General features: G+C 38.7%; 3 protein-coding genes and 1 long non-coding RNA gene across 11 annotated transcripts in view; all 4 read left to right on the top strand.

Moving 5' to 3' along the window:
• Positions 1–14,796, top strand: part of LOC141909595 (E3 ubiquitin-protein ligase RNF19B-like) — a 28,709-nt gene extending 13,913 nt beyond the window's left edge. For 3 of the 7 annotated variants that reach the window (XM_074800080.1, XM_074800077.1, XM_074800079.1), the window contains 8 exons: positions 3,955–4,015; positions 4,376–4,538; positions 5,355–5,618; positions 5,824–6,070; positions 12,721–12,986; positions 13,356–13,602; positions 14,304–14,364; positions 14,462–14,796. Coding sequence is in view for 4 of the 7 variants with exons in the window: in XM_074800076.1 (XP_074656177.1) it covers positions 12,857–12,986; positions 13,356–13,513 (288 nt within the window). In the remaining 3 variants the exon portion in view is untranslated. Of the gene's footprint in view, positions 1–3,954; positions 4,016–4,375; positions 4,539–5,354; positions 5,619–5,823; positions 6,071–11,312; positions 11,451–11,722; positions 11,812–12,257; positions 12,319–12,415; positions 12,987–13,355; positions 13,603–14,285; positions 14,365–14,461 lie in introns of those variants that run through there. The other 4 variants (XM_074800081.1, XM_074800076.1, XM_074800082.1 and 1 more) reach the window with 4 other exon arrangements.
• Positions 3,576–5,981, top strand: LOC141909948 (E3 ubiquitin-protein ligase RNF19A-like). The gene is made up of 4 exons (XM_074800633.1): positions 3,576–3,613; positions 4,376–4,538; positions 5,355–5,538; positions 5,824–5,981. Exons 1-4 carry the CDS (start codon positions 3,576–3,578, stop codon positions 5,979–5,981), a joined length of 543 nt encoding a protein of 180 aa, XP_074656734.1.
• Positions 9,120–10,579, top strand: LOC141910196 (uncharacterized). Its single transcript, XR_012619862.1, has 4 exons — positions 9,120–9,233; positions 9,513–9,601; positions 10,084–10,144; positions 10,242–10,579. It is a non-coding gene; the product is annotated as an uncharacterized LOC141910196 (long non-coding RNA).
• Positions 14,797–15,556: 760 nt separating the features above from the next.
• On the top strand, positions 15,557–20,599 carry LOC141910056 (E3 ubiquitin-protein ligase RNF19A-like). 2 transcript variants are annotated; one of them, XM_074800762.1, is made up of 8 exons: positions 15,557–15,673; positions 16,269–16,357; positions 16,841–16,901; positions 17,262–17,424; positions 18,254–18,519; positions 18,717–18,963; positions 19,825–19,885; positions 19,984–20,599. In XM_074800762.1, exons 4-5 carry the CDS (start codon positions 17,389–17,391, stop codon positions 18,473–18,475), a joined length of 258 nt encoding a protein of 85 aa, XP_074656863.1. In that variant the 5' UTR covers positions 15,557–15,673; positions 16,269–16,357; positions 16,841–16,901; positions 17,262–17,388; the 3' UTR covers positions 18,476–18,519; positions 18,717–18,963; positions 19,825–19,885; positions 19,984–20,599. The 2 variants fall into 2 exon arrangements, with proteins under 2 accessions (XP_074656863.1, XP_074656862.1); XM_074800761.1 differs by lacking the exons at positions 15,557–15,673; positions 16,269–16,357; positions 16,841–16,901; positions 17,262–17,424 and adding an exon at positions 18,058–18,093.
• Positions 20,600–20,704: the final 105 nt, after the last annotated feature.

The following is a 20,704-nucleotide window of genomic DNA, read 5'->3' as shown; positions in this document are numbered from 1 at the left end:
AACCCTTCCAGGATTGGCACTGTCTTCCAGAGATGATTTTGATAAAACCAGTGTCTCTAGTTAACTTTGCATCATCCAGAATCTACTCAATCAAAATAAAGAAACTTGAAACGAAATTTAAGAATCTACAGGGCTTCATTTCTGAATGATTGTTGTTTGTTTTGACTGGTGCGTTGTCATGGTGATGGCAAGGTGATATTCTGGATCCGATTTTTGGAAAAATAGTAATTCCTCAAAACAGAGCCAAATTTCATACTGAAATGAATAACTACACTTATTTTCATCGATATAATAACAGAATGAATTTTTAGCAAAAAATTTCACAGATATTTGTACAAAACTTGTCGATACTCTCAGCCGTGCCCCGCTGAAAAAACTATTAGGTTAAATACGTGTTGTGACTCACCAATTCAACTTATAAGATTATTTGATTGTTTATTAATTGGGAATAATTTTAGAATGTTTTATTCGAACAATAGCTCGGAAGTTCACTAGAATTGCTACGTATTGCTAATTCTGTGGAATTCATTACCCCACTCGTAATCCGGAGCGGTACCTAAAGCCATCCGCGGCTAGAACCGTGAACTCTTTAGTAAGTGCTCGGAGCGCAAAGCCTGAGTCCGAGTCGACCTCGAGATGCGCGGTCTGCAGAACTAGCATGGCGGACGAATAAATCGCTATTTACACTTGAAATATTTAGAAGCTTCTCTTTCAACGCAGAAGCGACAGAATGTGTTCAAACCATTTCAACATTGAAATACAGTAAGTAAATTTACTTATGAATCGAATACTTGTGATGTATGAAGGTGATTCGAGATGGAGAGCGACATAAAACACTCCGGTTTAACCCCACGAGCAGCAGCAGCAATCTCTATTCACTGATGCGTGCTGTAAAACCATCATTCAGTTAAAAGTATCAATAACATGAAGAGTGAATCTAGGCCTAGTATAAACCATTACTATCAATACAGATGTAGCATTTGACCCCGCGGATACCCTGGATTTTATAGTGCTTTCTCTGACAGGTTTCTATGTTTATTTCAGGGTGATGCTCTACTAATTAACTGCAGTCATCAGGAAGTTCAAGGAATAACTGTTTGGCGATGAAGTGAACAAATGATCCCTCAATTCAGGTAGATATATCTTAGGCCCTAATCACAGACCTCTAGAAACCAGTTTCAGTGGTGTTTTAAAACCGAGTTAACCAAAATCCAAGCAGGTTTTCAGCGCCGTTCTCAAATCATTGATGCCGTCATGATTTGAAAGCTTGTCAAAGATTTCGGCTCAATTTACTGTGTTTGGGACTGAACAAAAATTTTGCTGCGATGAAATTTACTGTGGAAATATCAAACATTTTTGAATGGTGCGATTCACCTGCTGCTGAGCAACGAACACGCTGAAAATTTCAATGTGAAATCTGTAATTTCAGACGGTGTGGGAATAAATTCATATAGTGTTCCCTGCTCTAAGTCTGAACTAATAAAAAAAATTGTAACTGAAAATTGTTGACACTAAAAGCATTTTGAATCTTGTTGACTCTGTTTTCATTTTTTATCTGATGAAGAAATAATGATATTCAGTGTTTTGTATTAGTTCAGATGTAGGCGTAACGCTAGAGTTTTGTTTATTCTACTCAAAAGAAGGTGATGTTTAGATCAGGTTTGTTTTAGTTACTCTTATTTATATCGAATATTTGATATGATTTTTGTGAATTGCTCTAATGATGTTATAATGAATGTTGTTTGATTTATTTTCAGTCTAATGGAGGAGGATCTCAATAACTGAAACCTGCGACACGTCTACACCTGAAATTGACTGCGCGTCTAATGAATGAATTGTTGATTCTAAATGACTGTGATGTTTCATGCTGTTTAGAGGATTTTTAGGATGCTCCAAACCCAGTGATTCTGATCAGATGATAAACCAGGGTGTCTGATATATACCGATGAATAGTTACTACGACATGATCGCCACCTATTGGATTTCTGCTGAACTACTAAATTATTGGATTTAACTGTTATCACATATGCCATCTATTGGAAATTTAGAAATTTATATCTTGAGTGTCAAAATAAACGTGAAATTTATTTTAGATAAACACAAAATAGTTCTCAAATTGAGTGTGAACTGTTGGTTTGATCTGAATGCAGTGGAACACAATATCTGAGTGACTGTTAAAACCCTTCCAGAATTGGCACTGTCCCCTAAAGATGATTTTGATAAAACCAGTGTATCTAGTTAACTTTGCATCATCCAGAATCTACTCAACCAAAGTAAAGAAACATGAAACCAAATTTAAGAATCTACAGGGCTTCATTTCTGAATGATTGTTGTTTGTTTTGACTGGTACGTTGTCATGGCAAGGCGATATTCTGGATCCGATGTCGTAAAAATAGTAATTCCTGAAAATAGACCCAAATTTCAAACTGAAATGAATAACTTATGTTCATCGATATGATAACAGAATCAATTTATTTGAGCAAAATATTTCATAGATATTTGTCACATAAATATAAAATTCGACCTCGAATGATATGAAAGGGGTAATGTTGAGTCTTGGTGACCTCTAGATACTTCAGACCGCACAGATGATGATGATGATGATGATGATGATGATGATGATGAAAACTGTTATTTGTGTTCTCCTCTTCTTCAGAATCAGTCTATAAATAGATTGAGAAAAGATATCTGTATTTTTACTCTAAAAACAGTCAAGTATTTTGCTTTCATCAATATCAATAGGGTTTGCGCCCCCGGGCCGGGCAGGCCTTCTAAATCAGGTTGCACTTTATTTCCGGATTGTTGATAATCTCGCGAGAACGAAACTAGATTTATACAATATTAGCGCTAGTCTCGCGAGATTATCAACAACACAGAAATAAAATTCATAAGTCAGTTTGCCGGCTTTGGCTCTGTGCCAGATCCATCTTGATACCTTCTAAAAAATAGTTTATTCCTCTCGTAAAGTCCACATCAGTCTCGGAGCCCTTCTCGTCGTTTGACTTCAACTGAATATCATTGCATCACTTCACACCTAATCAGTTTTCACAATAGGTGCCATTCCACGACGGTATAACGGCGATCAAACTCGTCTAAAGATCATGAAAATGTCATCAGCTGTTTCACAAAATCTACCGGAGCACCACCTGTTAGATATTTACTCCAACCGGGAAGGGTCGAGTCCCGCTTAATACCCAGTCAATCGGACGTTGTTTGTGTCTGGACGTATTTATCCCGTTCAGATTGATACCAATTTGTTGCAGGATTTTAGTAGGAAATTCATCTGTTCAACTATTGCACGGAAATCGCTACAAATTTCTAATTTCGTGGTATTATTTCCCGCAACTATCAATTCGGAGCGGCATGTTAAGTCTACCGCGGGCACTACCGTGAACTCTTTAGTTGGTGCCCGGAGCGCTCTTGCCGCTGAGTCCTAGTTGACCTCGATCTGCGCGGACTACAGAACTAGCCCTCCCAAGTAGAGTATGTCCCATTTAAGAATGATGGCGGACGAATCAATCGCTATTTTCACTTGAAATATTTAGAAGCTTCTCTTTCAACGCAGAAGCGACAGAATGTCTTCAAACCATTTCAACATAAGTCCTAAATCCAAGTAGGTTTTCAGCGCCGTTCTCAAATCATTGATGCTATCATGATTTGAAAGCTTGTCAAAGATTGCGGCTCAATTTACTGTGGAAATATCAAACATGTTTGAATGTTGCGATTCACCTGCTGCTGAGCAACGAACACGCTGCAAATTTCATTGTGAAATCTGTAATTTCAGACGGTGTGGGAATAAATTCATATAGTGTTCCCTGCTCTAAGTCTGAACTAATAAAAAAAAATTGTAACTGAAAATTGTTGACACTAAAAGCATTTTGAATCTTGTTGAATCTGTTTTCATTTTTTATCTGATGAAGAAATAATGATTTTCTGTGTTTTGTATTATTTCAGATGTAGGCGTAACGCTAGAGTTTTGTTTATTCTACTCAAAAGAAGATGATGTTTAGATCAGGTTTGTTTAGTTACTCTTATTTATATCGAATATTTGATATGATTTTTGTGAATTGCTCTAATGATGTTATAATGGTGGTCTTAAATCTTGGGACTGGTCTTAAGTTGTTAGATTAGCTATAGAACTAAGTTGGTCTTGGACTAGTCTTAAGTCTAAGCCATGACTATGCAACTGGCCCCTGCACACATGGCAATTCTCTAGTTGTCAGAGCTCTGAATCAAATGGTTGCAAGTGATAGAATAAATCCATTGATATTTATGGTCCTTCCTTGTAAACCCGAGCTCGGCCTTTAATCGATGATAAAGGTTTATAAGTCCTTAGAAATTGAGTAATAATTTAGTCGATTATGTTGATTTTCAGTCCGTCTGGCTGCACTTTCTGGGGTAAAAAGCCATGGAGCCGAAAGAAGAAGATATTGTGGCAACTTGTCACGTTAGTTGGCGCTCCGGTCGGTATCGGACTCGTTGCTGGAATCGCAGTTCCCGCGATGATCATAGGGATTCCTGTCTGGGTCGGACGCGAGGTAAATTATCGACTAATATTAGGAATCCATCTGCCGTCTGTCTGTGAGAATCTCAATTTAGTGATCATTATTATATTTCCACACGAGTCACAAGGGCCTCGTGCCCAAAAAGGTAGTTTTTGATCTGAATGCCGAGAACATATACGCATGGATACATAACTGAAAGTCTTTTATACGTGAAGCCTATCACACAGGGTGACCACGTGAGACATAAAATGATAGTTTAATATGTGTGGTAGGTCAGCTTTCTGACTACAGTTTTTCAATTTGATGAAATTGTTGAACTAAAGGAATTTAACCCAAACAGATGAACTGGGATTCAAAGTGTTCATTCATTGAATGCCTCATTACAGATATTATTATGTCCTTTGAAATGTCCTTTCATTTTGAAATTAAACCCACACAACTGTTAAACTCAATACAAAGTCAATTCCAGTCAATCCCAATCCCAGTTTTTCAATAATTGAATATAGCCAAAAACTGGGATTGAATATAGACTGTATTCGAATTGAATTCACAGAGTGACGTTGAATAACCAACACTTAGAAGTAATAAATCCTTATTGATTTTATTTGTCAAAATCCTAGTTCTAAACACTGCGCATAAACTGTATCAAGTGGTTACTGTCATTTAACGTTAATGACAAGGACATATGATAAGGCTTATCGGTGAAATACAGGAGATCGACAAATTCAAGTTCTGAAATTACTCGCTTGATGGCGCTAGTCAGAAACAGAAATTGGAACCTAAATCCACCCTGCGCGAGATTTTTACTATGAAAAATGCTATTTCTCATGTGTTTATCTTGTGTTTCAGTTACATACACGTTACGGTCACCTACCACAGCACAAGAGGAATATGGTAATAGCCGGTGGTGTAACTGCGTCTGTTATCGTAGCGCCAGTTGTCGCTAGTTTAGCCGTTGGTATCGGTGTACCGATATTATTGGCGTATGTTTACGGCGTGGTACCGATATCGCTGTGTCGCAGCGGTTTGCGGCGTATCGACGACTGACTCCGGGCGGAGTTCGATTTGAGTTCGAACAGAACGAAGGAAGTGGCCCATCGGGGCCTTACGCCCGTAAGTACTTGAACCATACTTTTCATATGGTGCAGGGTCCGGAATCAGCTGTCTTTCTAGGATTCATATGGGATAATTTGATGATGTCATAGGGGGATTAACTGATAAAGCCACGTTGTCTGGTGTGGCTGCTATATAAATCCCCCTATGACGTCATTTAAGTTAGTTCAGTACTAGTATGAGTGAATGTTTATATTTGTTGTAGCTGATTCTCACAGTATAGAAACGACCAGTGACCGGGTAGCAAACCCCAGTATCGGACCTAGTATCGGTGAGATGTCCATGGCTATGACTGGCAGTCTTAGCGCTAGCGGAAGCCACATCGACCGAGTCGGGATAATCCGCGATGAGAGCGATCGCTAATCGGCCAGTAACAGAGCGATTGCTGGCTCCAGTTTGAACGGTAGTTTATCGGGAAGCGCCGTTGCCGGACCGAGCGGATTCCAAAACAGGTAAGAGATTTTCCCGACTACAATCTCACAAATCACGAGGATCCCCTGGAAAATTGGAGAAGGGCACGGCGAACGTACGGGTGCAGATTTAGGAAAATCTCATAGAGAAGGAAGAGCAGTTCTCTGAGAAAGCAGGATTAAGACTGACTTATGTCGACAAGCAACGCGATGCCTACCGACACAACTGGGTTTATCGCCGATTAACGGCCTACGAGAGGCCGCCAGTTGCTGCTCTATCTGTTCAACGTAAGCCGGCTTGCGACGGCAACCCGACGCCTACCGACTCGTCGCAAGCCGTATCCGTCTAGTTGCCCGTGTTCTACTCCGGCCTACGGTAGGCCAACACTTGCTTTCGATCGCAACTGACACAAACTGCTGTGATATGCACGGCGTTGCACCACTTTTAGTCGACGAATAAAAAACCCACAGTAGATTTGTAGAAACAGTTTCGAAGTTAAAAACTGTGGTGTTTTAAAACCGAGTTAACCAAAATCCAAGCAGGTTTTCAGCGTTGTTCTCAAATCATTGATGCCGTCATGATTTGAAAGCTTGTCAAATATTGCGGCTCAATTTACTGTGGAAATATCAAACATGTTTGAATGGTGCGATTCACCTGCTGCTGAGCAACGAACACGCTGCAAATTTCATTGTGAAATCTGTAATTTCAGACTGTGTGGGAATAAATATATATAGTGTTCCCTGCTTTAAGTCTGAACCAATTTACCGTTAAGTCTTGTATAAAAAGAAATTGTAACACTGAAAAATCTTGGCACTAAAAGCATTTTGAATCATGTTGAATCTGTTTTCATTTTTTATCTGATGAAGAAATAATGATTTTCAGTGTTTTGTATTATTTCAGATGTAGGCGTAACGCTAGAGTTTTGTTTATTCTACTCAAAAGAAGGTGATGTTTAGATCAGGTTTGTTTAGTTACTCTTATTTATATCGAATATTTACTATGATTTTTGTGAATTGCTCTAATGATGTTATAATGAACGTTGTTTGATTTATTTTTAGTCTAATGGAGGAGGATCTCAATAACTGAAACCTGCGACACGTCTACACCTGAAATTGACTGCGCGTCAAATGAATGAATTATTGATTCTAAATGACTGATGTTTCATGCTGTTTAGAGGATTTGGAGGGATGTCCCAAGTTCAAACCCAGTGATTCTGATCAGATGATAAACCAGGGTGTCTGATATATACTGATGAATAGTTACTACGACATGATCGCCACCTATTGGATATCTGCTGAACCACCAAATTATTGGATTAATAGGAATACGTATTCGTATTGGATTAAACTGTATATCACAGACGCCATCTATTGGAAATTTAGAAATTTATATCTCGAGTCAAAATAAACGTGAAATGCATTTTAGATAAACACAAAATAGTTCTCAAGTTGAGTGTGAACTGTTGGTTTGATCTGAATGCAGTGGAACACAATATCTGAGTGACTGTTAAAACCCTTCCAGGATTGGCACTGTCTTCCAGAGATGAATGTCTCTAGTAAACTTTGCATCATTCAGAATCTACTCAACCAAAATAGGGAAACTTCAAACCAAATTTAAGAATCTACAGGGCTTCATTTCTGAATGATTGTTGTTTGTTTTGACTTGTGCATTGTCATGGTGATGGCATGGTGATATTCTGGATCTGATGTCAGGAAAAATAGTAATTTCTCAAAACAGAGCCGAATTTCAAACTGAAATGAATAACTACACTTATAATCATCGATATGATTACAGAATGAGTTTATTTGAGCAAAATATTTCATAGATATTTGTCACATAAATATAAAATTCGACCTCGAATGATATGAAAGGGGTAATGTTGAGTCTTGGTGACCTCTAGATACTTCAGACCGCACAGATGATGATGATGATGATGATAACTGTTATTTGTGTTCTCCTCTTCTTCAGAATAAGTCTATAAATAGATTAAGAAAAGATATCTGTATATTTACTCTAAAAACAGTCAAGTATTTTGCTTTCATCAATATCAATAGGGTTTGCGCCCCCGGGCCGGGCAGGCCTTCTAAATCAGGTTGCACTTTATTTCCGGATTGTTGATAATCTCGCGAGAACGAAACTAGATTTATACAATATTAGCGCTTGTCTCGCGAGATTATCAACAACACAGAAATAAAATTCATTAGTCAGTTTGCCGGCTTTGGCTCTGTGCCAGATCCATCTTGATACCTTCTAAAAAATAGTTTATTCCTCTCGTAAAGTTTACATCAGTCTCGGAGCCCTTCTCGTCGTTTGACTTTCAACTGAATGTCATTGCATCACTTCACACCTAATCAGTTTTCACAATAGGTGCCATTCAGCGACGGTATAACGGCGATCAAACTCGTCTAAAGATCATGAAAATGTCATCAGCTGTTTCACAAAATCTACCGGAGCACCACCTGTTAGATGTTTACTCCAACCGGGAAGTCCCGTTTTACTCCCAGTCAATCGGACGTTGTTTGTGTCTGAACGTATTTATCCCGTTCAGATTGATACCAGTTTGTTGCAGGATTTTAGTAGGAAATTCGACACGATTATCAAACACGTATCAAACGAATATAAAAAATATCACTGATTCATTTGGCTTTTTAGACCAGAAATGAGTCACTTAAAAAACAGTGTCTGGCTTTTAAGTGATCTAGTTGATGGAATTTTCTACAGGACTTTTTTGAAACGAAATTGTAGCTCAATCTTAAGTCGATATTGTCGGCCGCGCCCCGATGATAAACTAGGTGAAATATCTATTGTGAGTCACCAAGTTATAAAGTTTCTTTGCTTGAAATACTGGTATTTAATTTGGAATATTTTTTACATAATTTTTCTGTGAACTATTGCACGGAAATCGCTACAAATTCCTTATTTCGTGGTATTATTTCCCGCAACTATCAATTCGGAGCGGTGTGTAAAGTCTACCGCGGGCACTACCGTGAACTCTTTAGTTGGTGTCCGGAGCGCTCTTGCCGCTGAGTCCTAGTCGACCTCGATCTGCGCGGTCTACAGAACTAGCCCTCCCAAGTGGAGTATGTCCCATTTAAGAATGATGGCGAACGAATCAATCGCAATTTACACTAGAAATATTTAGAAGCTTCTCTTTCAACCAAGATGCGTCAGAATGTCTCCAAACCATTTCAACATTGAAATACAGTAAGTAAATTTACTTATGAATCGAATACTTGTGATGTATGAAGCTGATTCGAGATGGAGAGCGACATAAAACACTCCGGTTTAACCCCACGAGCAGCAGCAATCTCTATTCACTGATGCGTGCTGTAAAACCATCATTCAGTTAAAAGTATCAATAACATGAAGAGTGAATCTAGGCCTAGTATAAACCATTACTATCAATACAGATGTAGCATTTGACCCAGCGGATACCCTGGATTTTATAGTGCTTTCTCTGACAGGTTTCTATGTTTATTTCAGGGTGATGCTCTACTAATTAACTGCAGACATCAGGAAGTTCAAGGAATAACTGTTTGGCGATGAAGTGAACAAGTGATCCCTCGATTCAGGTAGATATATCTAAGGCCCTAATCACAGACCTCTACAAACCAGTTTCAGTTGTGTTTTAAAACCGAGTTAACCAAAATCCAAGCAGGTTTTCAGTGCCGTTCTCAAATCATTGATGCCGTCATGATTTGAAAGCTTGTCAAAGATTTCAGCTCAATATACTGTGTTTGGGACTAAACAAAAATTTTGCTGCGATGAAATTTACTGTGAAAATATCAAACATGTTTGAATGTTGCGATTCACCTGCTGCTGAGCAACGAACACGCTGCAAATTTCATTGTGAAATCTGTAATTTCAGACGGTGTGGGAATAAATTCATATAGTTTTCCCTGCTCTAAGTCTGAACCAATTTACTGTAAAGTCTTGTATGAAAAAAAATTGTAACAAATTCTTGGCACTAAAAGCATTTTGAATCTTGTTGAATCTGTTTTCATTTTTTATCTGATGAAGAAATAATGATTTTCAGTGTTTTGTATTATTTCAGATGTAGGCGTAACGCTAGAGTTTTGTTTATTCTACTCAAAAGAAGGTGATGTTTAGATCAGGTTCGTTTAGTTACTCTTATTTATATCGAATATTTGATATGATTTTTGTGAATTGCTCTAATGATGTTATAATGAATGTTGTTTGATTTATATTCAGTCTAATGGAGGAGGATCTCAATAACTGAAACCTGCGACACGTCTACACCTGAAATTGACTGCGCGTCAAATGAATGAATTATTGATTCTAAATGACTGATGTTTCATGCTGTTTAGAGGATTTGGAGGGATGTCCCAAGTTCAAACCCAGTGATTCTGATCAGATGATAAACCAGGGTGTCTGATATATACTGATGAATAGTTACTACGACATGATCGCCACCTATTGGATATCTGCTGAACCACCAAATTATTGGATTAATAGGAATACGTATTCGTATTGGATTAAACTGTATATCACAGACGCCATCTATTGGAAATTTAGAAATTTATATCTTGAGTCAAAATAAACGTGAAATGCATTTTAGATAAACACAAGATAGTTCTCAAATTGAGTTTGAACTGTTGGTTTGATCTGAATGCAGTGGAACACAATATCTGAGTGACTGTTAAAACCCTTCCAGGATTAGCACTGTCTTCCAGAGATGATTTTGATAAAACCAGTGTCTCTAGTTAACTTTGCATCGTTCAGAATCTACTCAACCAAAATAAAGAAACTTGAAACGAAATTTAAGAATCTATAGGGCTTCATTACTGATGATGTTGTTTGTTTTGACTGGTGCGTTGCCATGGTGATGGCAAGGTGATATTCTGGATTCGATGTCTCGAAAAATAGTAATTCCTCAAAACAGAGCCAAATTTCATACTGAAATGAATAACTACAGTTGTTTTCATCGATATAATAACAGAATGAATTTATTTGAGCAAAAAATTTCACAGATATTTGTTACAGAAATACAGAACTTGTCGATACTCTCAGCCGTGCCCCGATGAAAAAACTATTAGGTTAAATACGTGTTGTGAGTCACCAATTCAACTTAAAAGATTATTTGATTTTTTCATTAATTGGGAATAATTTTAGAATGTTTTATTCGAACAATAGCTCGGAAGTTCACTAGAATTGCTACGTATTGCTAATTCCGTGGAATTCATTACCCCGCTAGTAATCCGGAGCGGTATCTAAAGCCATCCGCGGCTAGAACCGTGAACTCTTTAGTTGGTGCTCGGCCGAGTCGACCTCGAGCTGCGCGGTCTGCAGAACTAGCATGGCGGACGAATAAATCGCTATTTACACTTGAAATATTTATAAGTTTCTCTTTCAACACAGAAGCGACAGAATGTCTTCAAACCATTTCAACATTGAAATACAGTAAGTAAATTTACTTATGAATCGAATACTTGTGATGTATGAAGGTGATTCGAGATGGAGAGCGACATAAAACACTCCGGTTTAACCCCACGAGCAGCAGCAATCTCTATTCATTGATGCGTGCTGTAAAACCATCATTCAGTAAAAAGTATCAATAACATAAAGAGTGGATCGAGGCCTAAACTATTACTATCAATACAGATGTAGCATTTGACCCAGCGGATACCCTGGATTTTAGAGAACTTTCTCTCACAGGTTTCTGTTTATTTCAGGGTGATGCTCTACTGAATAACTGCAGTCATCAGGAAGTTCAAGGAATAACTGTTTGGCGATGAAGTGAACAAGTGATCCCTCAATTCAGGTAGATATATCTTAGGCCCTAATCACAGACCTCTACAAACCAGTTTCAGTGGTGTTTTAAAACCGAGTTAACCAAAATCCAAGCAGGTTTTCAGTGCCGTTCTCAAATCATTGATGCCATCATGATTTGAAAGTTTGTTAAAGATTGCGGCTCAATTTACTGTGGAAATATCAAACATGTTTGAATGGTGTGATTCACCTGCTGCTGAGCAACGAACACGCTGCAAATTTAATTGTGAAATCTGTAATTTCAGACGGTGTGGGAATAAATTCATATAGTGTTCCCCGCTCTAAGTCTGAACCAATTTACCGTTAAGTCTTGTATGAGAAAAAAAATTCTAAGCCTGAAAATTCTTGGCACTAAAAGCATTTTGAATCTTGTTGAATCTGTTTTCATTTTTTATCTGATGAAGAAATAATGATTTTCAGTGTTTTGTATTATTTCAGATGTAGGCGTAACGCTAGAGTTTTGTTTATTCTACTCAAAAGAAGGTGATGTTTAGATCAGGTTTGTTTAGTTACTCTTATTTATATCGAATATTTGATACGATTTTTGTGAATTGCTCTAATGATGTTATAATGAATGTTGTTTGATTTATTTTCAGTCTAATGGAGGAGGATCTCAATAACTGAAACCTGCGACACGTCTACACCTGAAATTGACCTAGTTCTAAACACTGCGCATAAACCAGATCAAGTGGTTACTGTCATTTAACCGTAATGACAAGGACATATGATAAGGCTTATCGGGTGAAATACAGGATATCGACAAATTCAAGTTCTGAAATTACTCGCTTGATGGCGCTAGTCAGAAACAGAAATTGGAACCTAAATCCACCACGCGCTAGATTTTTATCGCAAATTTTACTATGAAAAATGCTATTTCTCATGTGTTTATCTTGTGTTTCAGTTACACACACGTTACGGTCACCTACCACAGCACAAGAGGAATATGGTTATAGCCGGTGGTGTAACTGCGTCTGTTATCGTAGCGCCAGTTGTCGCTAGTTTAGCCGTTGGTATCGGTGTACCGATATTATTGGCGTATGTTTACGGCGTGGTACCGATATCGCTGTGTCGCAGCGGTGGTTGCGGCGTATCGACGACTGACTCCGGGCGGAGTTCGATTTGAGTTCGAACAGAACGAAGGAAGTGGCCCATCGGGGCCTTACGCCCGTAAGTACTTAAACCATACTTTTCATATAGTGCAGGGTCCGGAATCAGCTGTCTTTCTAGGATTCATAAGGGATAATTTGATGATGTCATAGGGGGATTTATTGGCGGTGGCCAACTTTTCTACATTTTGTATAGACTAGCCATAAAGAGAAAGATAATTTGATGATGTCATAGGGGGATTTATTGGAGGTGGCCAACTTTTCTACATTTTGTATAGACTAGCCATAAAGAGAAAGATAATTTGATGATGTCATAAGGGGATTAACTGATAAAGCCATGTTGTCTGGTGTGGCTGCTATATAAATCCCCCTATGACGTCATTTAAGTTAGTTCAGTACTAGTATGAGTGAATGTTTATATTTGTTGTAGCTGATTCTCACAGTATAGAAACGACCAGTGACCGGGTAGCGAACCCCAGTATCGGACCTAGTATCGGTGAGATGTCCATGGCTATGACTGGCAGTCTTAGCGCTAGCGGAAGCCACATCGACCGAGTCGGGATAATCCGCGATGAGAGCGATCGCTAATCGGCCAGTAACAGAGCGATTGCTGGCTCCAGTTTGAATGGTAGTTTATCGGGAAGCGCCGTTGCCGGACCGAGCGGATTCCAAAACAGGTAAGAGATTTTCCCGACTACAATCTCCAGTTGCTGCTCTATCTGTTCGACATAAGCCGGCTTGCGACGGCAACCTGACCCCTACCGACTCGTCGCAAGCCGTATCCGGCTAGTTGCCCGTGTTCTACTCCGGCCTACGGTAGGCCAACAGTTGCTTTCGATCGCAACTGACACAAACTGCTGTGATATGCACGGCGTTGCACCACTTCTAGTCGATGAATAAAAACCCACAGTAGATTTGTAGAAACAGTTTCGAAGTTAAAAACTGTGGTGTTTTAAAACCGAGTTAACCAAAATCCAAGCAGGTTTTCAGCACCGTTCTCAAATCATTGATGCCGTCATGATTTGAAAGCTTGTCAAAGATTGCGGCTCAATTTACTGTGTTTGGGACTAAACAAAAATTTTGCTGCAATGAAATTAACTGTGGAAATATCAAACATGTTTGAATGGTGCGATTCACCTGCGGCTGAGCAACGAACAGGCTGAAAATTCTGGTGTGAAATCTGTAATTTCAGACGCTGTGGGAATAAATTCATATAGTGTTCCCCGCTCTAAGTCTGAACTAATTTACCGTTAAGTCTTGTATGAAAAAAAATTGTAACAAATTCTTGGCACTAAAAGCATTTTGAATCTTGTTGAATCTGTTTTCATTTTTTATCTGATGAAGAAATAATGATTTTCAGTGTTTTGTATTATTTCAGATGTAGGCGTAACGCTAGAGTTTTGTTTATTCTACTCAAAAGAAGGTGATGTTTAGATCAGGTTCGTTTAGTTACTCTTATTTATATCGAATATTTGATATGATTTTTGTGAATTGCTCTAATGATGTTATAATGAATGTTGTTTGATTTATTTTCAGTCTAATGGAGGAGGATCTCAATAACTGAAACCTGCGACACGTCTACACCTGAAATTGACTGCGCGTCAAATGAATGAATTATTGATTCTAAATGACTGTGATGTTTCATGCTGTTTAGAGGATTTGTAAGAAATGTCCCAAGTTCAAACCCAGTGATTTTGATCAGATGATAAACCAGGGTGTCTGATATATACTGATGAATAGTTACTACGACATGATCGCCGCCTATTGGATAACTGCTGAACCACCAAATTATTAGATTAATACGAATATACTGTATATCACAGGTGCCATCTATTGGAAATTTAGAAATTTATATCTCGAGTCAAAATAAACGTGAAATTTATTTTAGATAAACACAAAATAGTTCTCAAATTGAGTCTGAACTGTTGGTTTGATCTGAATGCAGTGGAACACAATATCTGAGTGACTGTTAAAACCCTTCCAGGATTGGCACTGTCTTCCAGAGATGATTTTGATAAAACCAGTGTCTCTAGTAAACTTTGCATCATTCAGAATCTACTCAACCAAAATAAAGAAACTTGAAACCAATTTCAATAATCTACAGGGCTTCATTTCTGAATGATTGTTGTTTGTTTTGACTGGTGCGTTGTCATGGTGACGGCAAGGTGATATTCTGGATCCGATTTTTGGAAAAATAGTAATTCCTGAAAACAGAGCCAAATTTCATACTGAAATGAATAACTTCACTTATTTTCATCGATATGATTACAGAATGAGTTTATTTGAGCAAAAAATTTCACAGATATTTGTTACAGAAATACAAAACTTGTCGATACTCTCGTCCGTGCCCCGCTGAAAAAACTATTCGGTTAAATACGTGTTGTGAGTCACCAATTCAACGTAAAAGATTATTTGATTGTTTTATTAATTTGTAATAATTTTAGAATGTTTTATTCGAACAATAGCTCGGAAGTTCAGTAGAATTGCTACGTATTGCTAATTCCATGGAATTCATTACCCTGCTAGTAATCCGGAGCGGTATCTAAAGCCATCCGCGGCTAGAACCGTGAACTCTTTAGTTGGTGCTCGGAGCGCAAAGCCTTAGTCCTTGTCAACCTCGAGCTGCGCGGTCTGCAGAACTAGCATGGCGGACGAATAAATCGCTATTTTCACTTGAAATATTTAGAAGCTTCTCTCTCAACCTAGATGCGTCAGATTGTATCCAAACCATTTCAACATTGAAATACAGTAAGTAAATTTACTCATGAATCGAATACTTGTGATGTATGAAGGTGATTCGAGATGGAGAGCGACATAAAACACTCCGGTTTAACCCCACGAGCAGCAGCAGCAATCACTATTCACTGATGCGTGCTGTAAAACCATCATCATTCAGTAATAATATTAATATTAATATGTGTCTTATATAGTGCTAAATCCAGCCAAGCTGCTCAGAGCGCTTTACATTTTTCGGTATTATTACCCCGGCCAGTTTTAATACTCTAACATGTATCAGTCATCTCTCCCTGGGTAGAAGTAACACCGAGCTGCTAACAAGCGCTCAGGAGTCATCTATCAGACCAGGTACCCATTTACTACTGGGTGGAGAGAGGCAGTGAGGATAAGAGTCTTGCCCGAGGACACAACGGGGATCGAACCCATGACCTGGCTTCCCAGAGCTGAACGCTCTAACCACTAGCCCTCACCGCAGTAAAAAGTATCAATAACATAAAGAGTGGATCGAGGCCTAAACTATTACTATCAATACAGATGGAGCATTTGACCCTGCTGATACCCTGGATTTTAGAGTGATTTCTCTGACAGGTTTCTATGTTTATTTCAGGGTGATGCTCTACTAATAAACTGCAGTCATCAGGAAGTTCAAGGAATAACTGTTTGGCGATGAAGTGAACAAGTGATCGCTCAATTCAGGTAGATATATCTCAGGCCCTAATCACAGACCTCTAGAAACCAGTTTCAGTGGTGTTTTAAAACCGAGTTTACCAAAATCTAAGCAGGTTTTCAGCGCCGTTCTCAAATCATTGATGCCATCGTCATTTGAAAGCTTGTCAAAGATTGCGGCTCAATTTACTGTGTTTGGGACTTAGCAAAAATATTTGCTGCGACAAAATTAACTGTGGAAATATCAAACATGTTTGAATGTTGCGATTCACCTGCTGCTGAGCAACGAACACGCTGCAAATTTCATTGTGAAATCTGTAATTTCAGACGGTGTGGGAATAAATTCATATAGTGTTCCCTGCTCTAAGTCTGAACCAATTTACCGTTAAGTCTTGTATGAAAAAAAATTGTAACAAATTCTTGGCACTAAAAGCATTTTGAATCTTGTTGAATCTGTTTTCATTTTTTATCTGATGAAGAAATAATGATTTTCAGTGTTTTGTATTATTTCAGATGTAGGCGTAACGCTAGAGTTTTGTTTATTCTACTCAAAAGAAGGTGATGTTTAGATCAGGTTCGTTTAGTTACTCTTATTTATATCGAATATTTGATATGATTTTTGTGAATTGCTCTAATGATGTTATAATGGTGGTCTTAAATCTTGGGACTGGTCTTAAGTTGTTAGATTAGCTATAGAACTAAGTTGGTCTTGGACTAGTCTTAAGTCTAAGCCATGACTATGCAACTGGCCCCTGCACACATGGCGATTCTCTAGTTGTCAGAGCTCTGAATCAAATGGTTGCAAGTGATAGAATAAATCCATTGATATTTATGGTCCTTCCTTGTAAACCCGAGCTTAGCCTTTAATCGATGATAAAGGTTTATAAGTCCTTAGAAATTGAGTAATAATTTAGTCGATTATGTTGATTTTCAGTCCGTCTGGCTGCACTTTCTGGGATAAAAAGCCATGGAGCCGAAAGAAGAAGATATTGTGGCAACTTGTCACGTTAGTTGGCGCTCCGGTCGGTATCGGACTCGTTGCTGGAATCGCAGTTCCCGCGATGATCATAGGGATTCCCGTCTGGGTCGGACGCAAGGTAAATTATCGACTAATATTAGGAATCCATCTGCCGTCTGTCTGTGAGAATCTCAATTTAGTGATCATTATTATATTTCCACACGAGTCACAAGGGCCTCGTGCCCAAAAAGGTAGTTTTTGGTCTGAATGCCGAGAACATATACGCATGGATACATAACTGGAAGTCTTATATACGTGAAGCCTATCACACAGGGTGACCACGTGAGACATAAAATGATAGCTGAATATGTGTGGTAGGTCAGCTTTCTGACTACAGTTTTTCAATTTGAGGAAATTGTTGAACTAAAGGAATTTAACCCAAACAGATGAACTGGGATTCAAAGTGTTCATTTATTGAATGCCTCATTACAGATATTATTATGTCCTTTGAAATGTCCTTTCATGTTGAAATTAAACCCACACAACTGTTAAACTCAATACAAAGTCAATTCCAGTCAATCCCAATCCCAGTTTTTCAATAATTTAATATAGCCAAAAACTGGGATTGAATATAGACTGTATTCGAATTGAATTCACAGAGTGACCTTGAATAACCAACACTTAGAAGTAATAAATCCTTATTGATTTTATTTGTCAAAATCCTAATTCTAAACACTGCGCATAAACTGTATCAAGTGGTTACTGTCATTTAACCGTAATGACAAGGACATATGATAAGGCTTATCGGGTGAAATACAGGATATCGACAAATTCAAGTTCTGAAATTACTCGCTTGATGGCGCTAGTCAGAAACGGAAATTGGAACCTAAATCCACCACGCGCTAGATTTTTATCGCAAATTTTACTATGAAAAATGCTATTTCTCATGTGTTTATCTTGTGTTTCAGTTACATACACGTTACGGTCACCTACCACAGCACAAGAGGAATATGGTTATAGCCGGTGGTGTAACTGCGTCTGTTATCGTAGCGCCAGTTGTCGCTAGTTTAGCCGTTGGTATCGGTGTACCGATATTATTGGCGTATGTTTACGGCGTGGTACCGATATCGCTGTGTCGCAGCGGTGGTTGCGGCGTATGGACGACTGACTCCGGGCGGAGTTCGATTTGAGTTCGAACAGAACGAAGGAAGTGGCCCATCGGGGCCTTACGCCCGTAAGTACTTAAACCATACTTTTCATATAGCGCAGGGTCCGGAATCAGCTGTCTTTCTAGGATTCTGAAGGGATAATTTGATGATGTCATTAACTGATAAAGCCATGTTGTCTGGTGTGGCTGCTATATAAATCCCCCTATGACGTCATTTAAGTTAGTTCAGTACTAGTATGAGTGAATGTTTATATTTGTTGTAGCTGATTCTCACAGTATAGAAATGACCAGTGACCGGGTAGCGAACCCCAGTATCGGACCTAGTATCGGTGAGATGTCTATGGCTATGACTGGCAGTCTTAGCGCTAGCGGAAGCCACATCGACCGAGTCGGGATAATCCGCGATGAGAGCGATCGCTAATCGGCCAGTAACAGAGCGATTGCTGGCTCCAGTTTGAACGGTAGTTTATCGGGAAGCGCCGTTGCCGGACCGAGCAGATTCCAAAACAGGTAAGAGATTTTCCCGACTACAATCTCACGAATCACGTGGATCCCCTGAGAAAATTGGAGAAGGGCACGGCGAAGGTACGGGTGCAGATTTAGGAAAATCTCAAAGAGAAGGAAGAGCAGTTCTCTGAGAAAGCAGGATTAAGGCTGACTTATGTCGACAAGCAACGCGATGCCTACCGACACAACTGGGTTTATCGCCGATTAACGGCCTATGAGAGGCCGCCAGTTTCTGCTCTATCTGTTCGACATATGCCGGCTTGCGACGGCAACCCGACGCCTACCGACTCGTCGCAAGCCGTATCCGGCTAGTTGCCCGTGTTCTACTCCGGTCTACGGTAGGCCAACAGTTGCTTTCGATCGCAACTGACACAAACTGCTGTGATATGCACGGCGTTGCACCACTTTTAGTCGACGAATAAAAAACCCACAGTAGATTTGTAGAAACAGTTTCGAAGTTAAAAACTGTGGTGTTTTAAAACCGAGTTAACCAAAATCCAAGCAGGTTTTCAGCACCGTTCTCAAATCATTGATGCCGTCATGATTTGAAAGCTTGTCAAAGATTGCGGCTCAATTTACTGTGGAAATATCAAACATGTTTGAATGTTGCGATTCACCTGCAGCTGAGCAACGAACACGCTGCAAATTTCATTGTGAAATTTGTAATTTCAGACGGTGTGGGAATAAATTCATATAGTGTTCCCCGCTCTAAGTCTGAACCAATTTACCGTTAAGTCTTGTATGACAAAAAAATTGTACCACTGAAAATTCTTGGAACTAGAAGCATTTTGAATCTTGTTGAATCTGTTTTCATTTTTTATCTGATGAAGAAATAATGATTTTCAGTGTTTTGTATTATTTCAGATGTAGGCGTAACGCTAGAGTTTTGTTTATTCTACTCAAAAGAAGGTGATGTTTAGATCAGGTTTGTTTTAGTTACTCTTATTTATATCGAATATTTGATATGATTTTTGTGAATTGCTCTAATGATGTTATAATGAATGTTGTTTGATTTATATTCAGTCTAATGGAGGAGGATCTCAATAACTGAAACCTGCGACACGTCTACACCTGAAATTGACTGCACGTCAAATGAATGAATTATTGATTCTAAATGACTGTGATGTTTCATGCTGTTTAGAGGATTTGGAGGGATATCCCAGGTTCAAACCAAGTGATTCTGATCAGATGATAGACCAGGGTGTCTGATATATACTGATGAATAGTTACTACGACATGATCGCCACCTATTGGATATCTGCTGAACCACCAAATTATTGGATTAATACGAATACGTATTCGTATTGGATTAAACTGTATATCACAGACGCCATCTATTGGAAATTTAGAAATTTATATCTTGAGTGTCAAAATAAACGTGAAATTTATTTTAGATAAACACAAAATAGTTCTCAAATTGAGTGTGAACTGTTGGTTTGATCTGAATGCAGTGGAACACAATATCTGAGTGACTGTTAAAACCCTTCCAGGATTGGCACTGTCTTCCAGAGATGATTTTGATAAAACCAATGTCTCTAGTAAACTTTGCATCATTCAGAATCTACTCAACCAAAATAGGGAAACTTTAAACCAAATTTAAGAATCTACAGGGCTTCATTTCTGAATGATTGTTGTTTAGTTTTGACTGGTGCGTTGTCATGGTGATGGCAAGGTGATATTCTGGATCCGATGTCTGGAAAAATAGTAATTCCTTAAAACAGAGCCAAATTTCATACTGAAATGA

Source organism: Tubulanus polymorphus, chromosome 8 (genome assembly GCF_964204645.1).
Source record: "Tubulanus polymorphus chromosome 8, tnTubPoly1.2, whole genome shotgun sequence".
In the NCBI taxonomy this organism is placed as follows: domain Eukaryota; kingdom Metazoa; phylum Nemertea; class Palaeonemertea; order Tubulaniformes; family Tubulanidae; genus Tubulanus; species Tubulanus polymorphus.
Note: the sequence above shows the minus strand (reverse complement) of the source record. Positions and strands in the feature narration are given on the sequence as shown.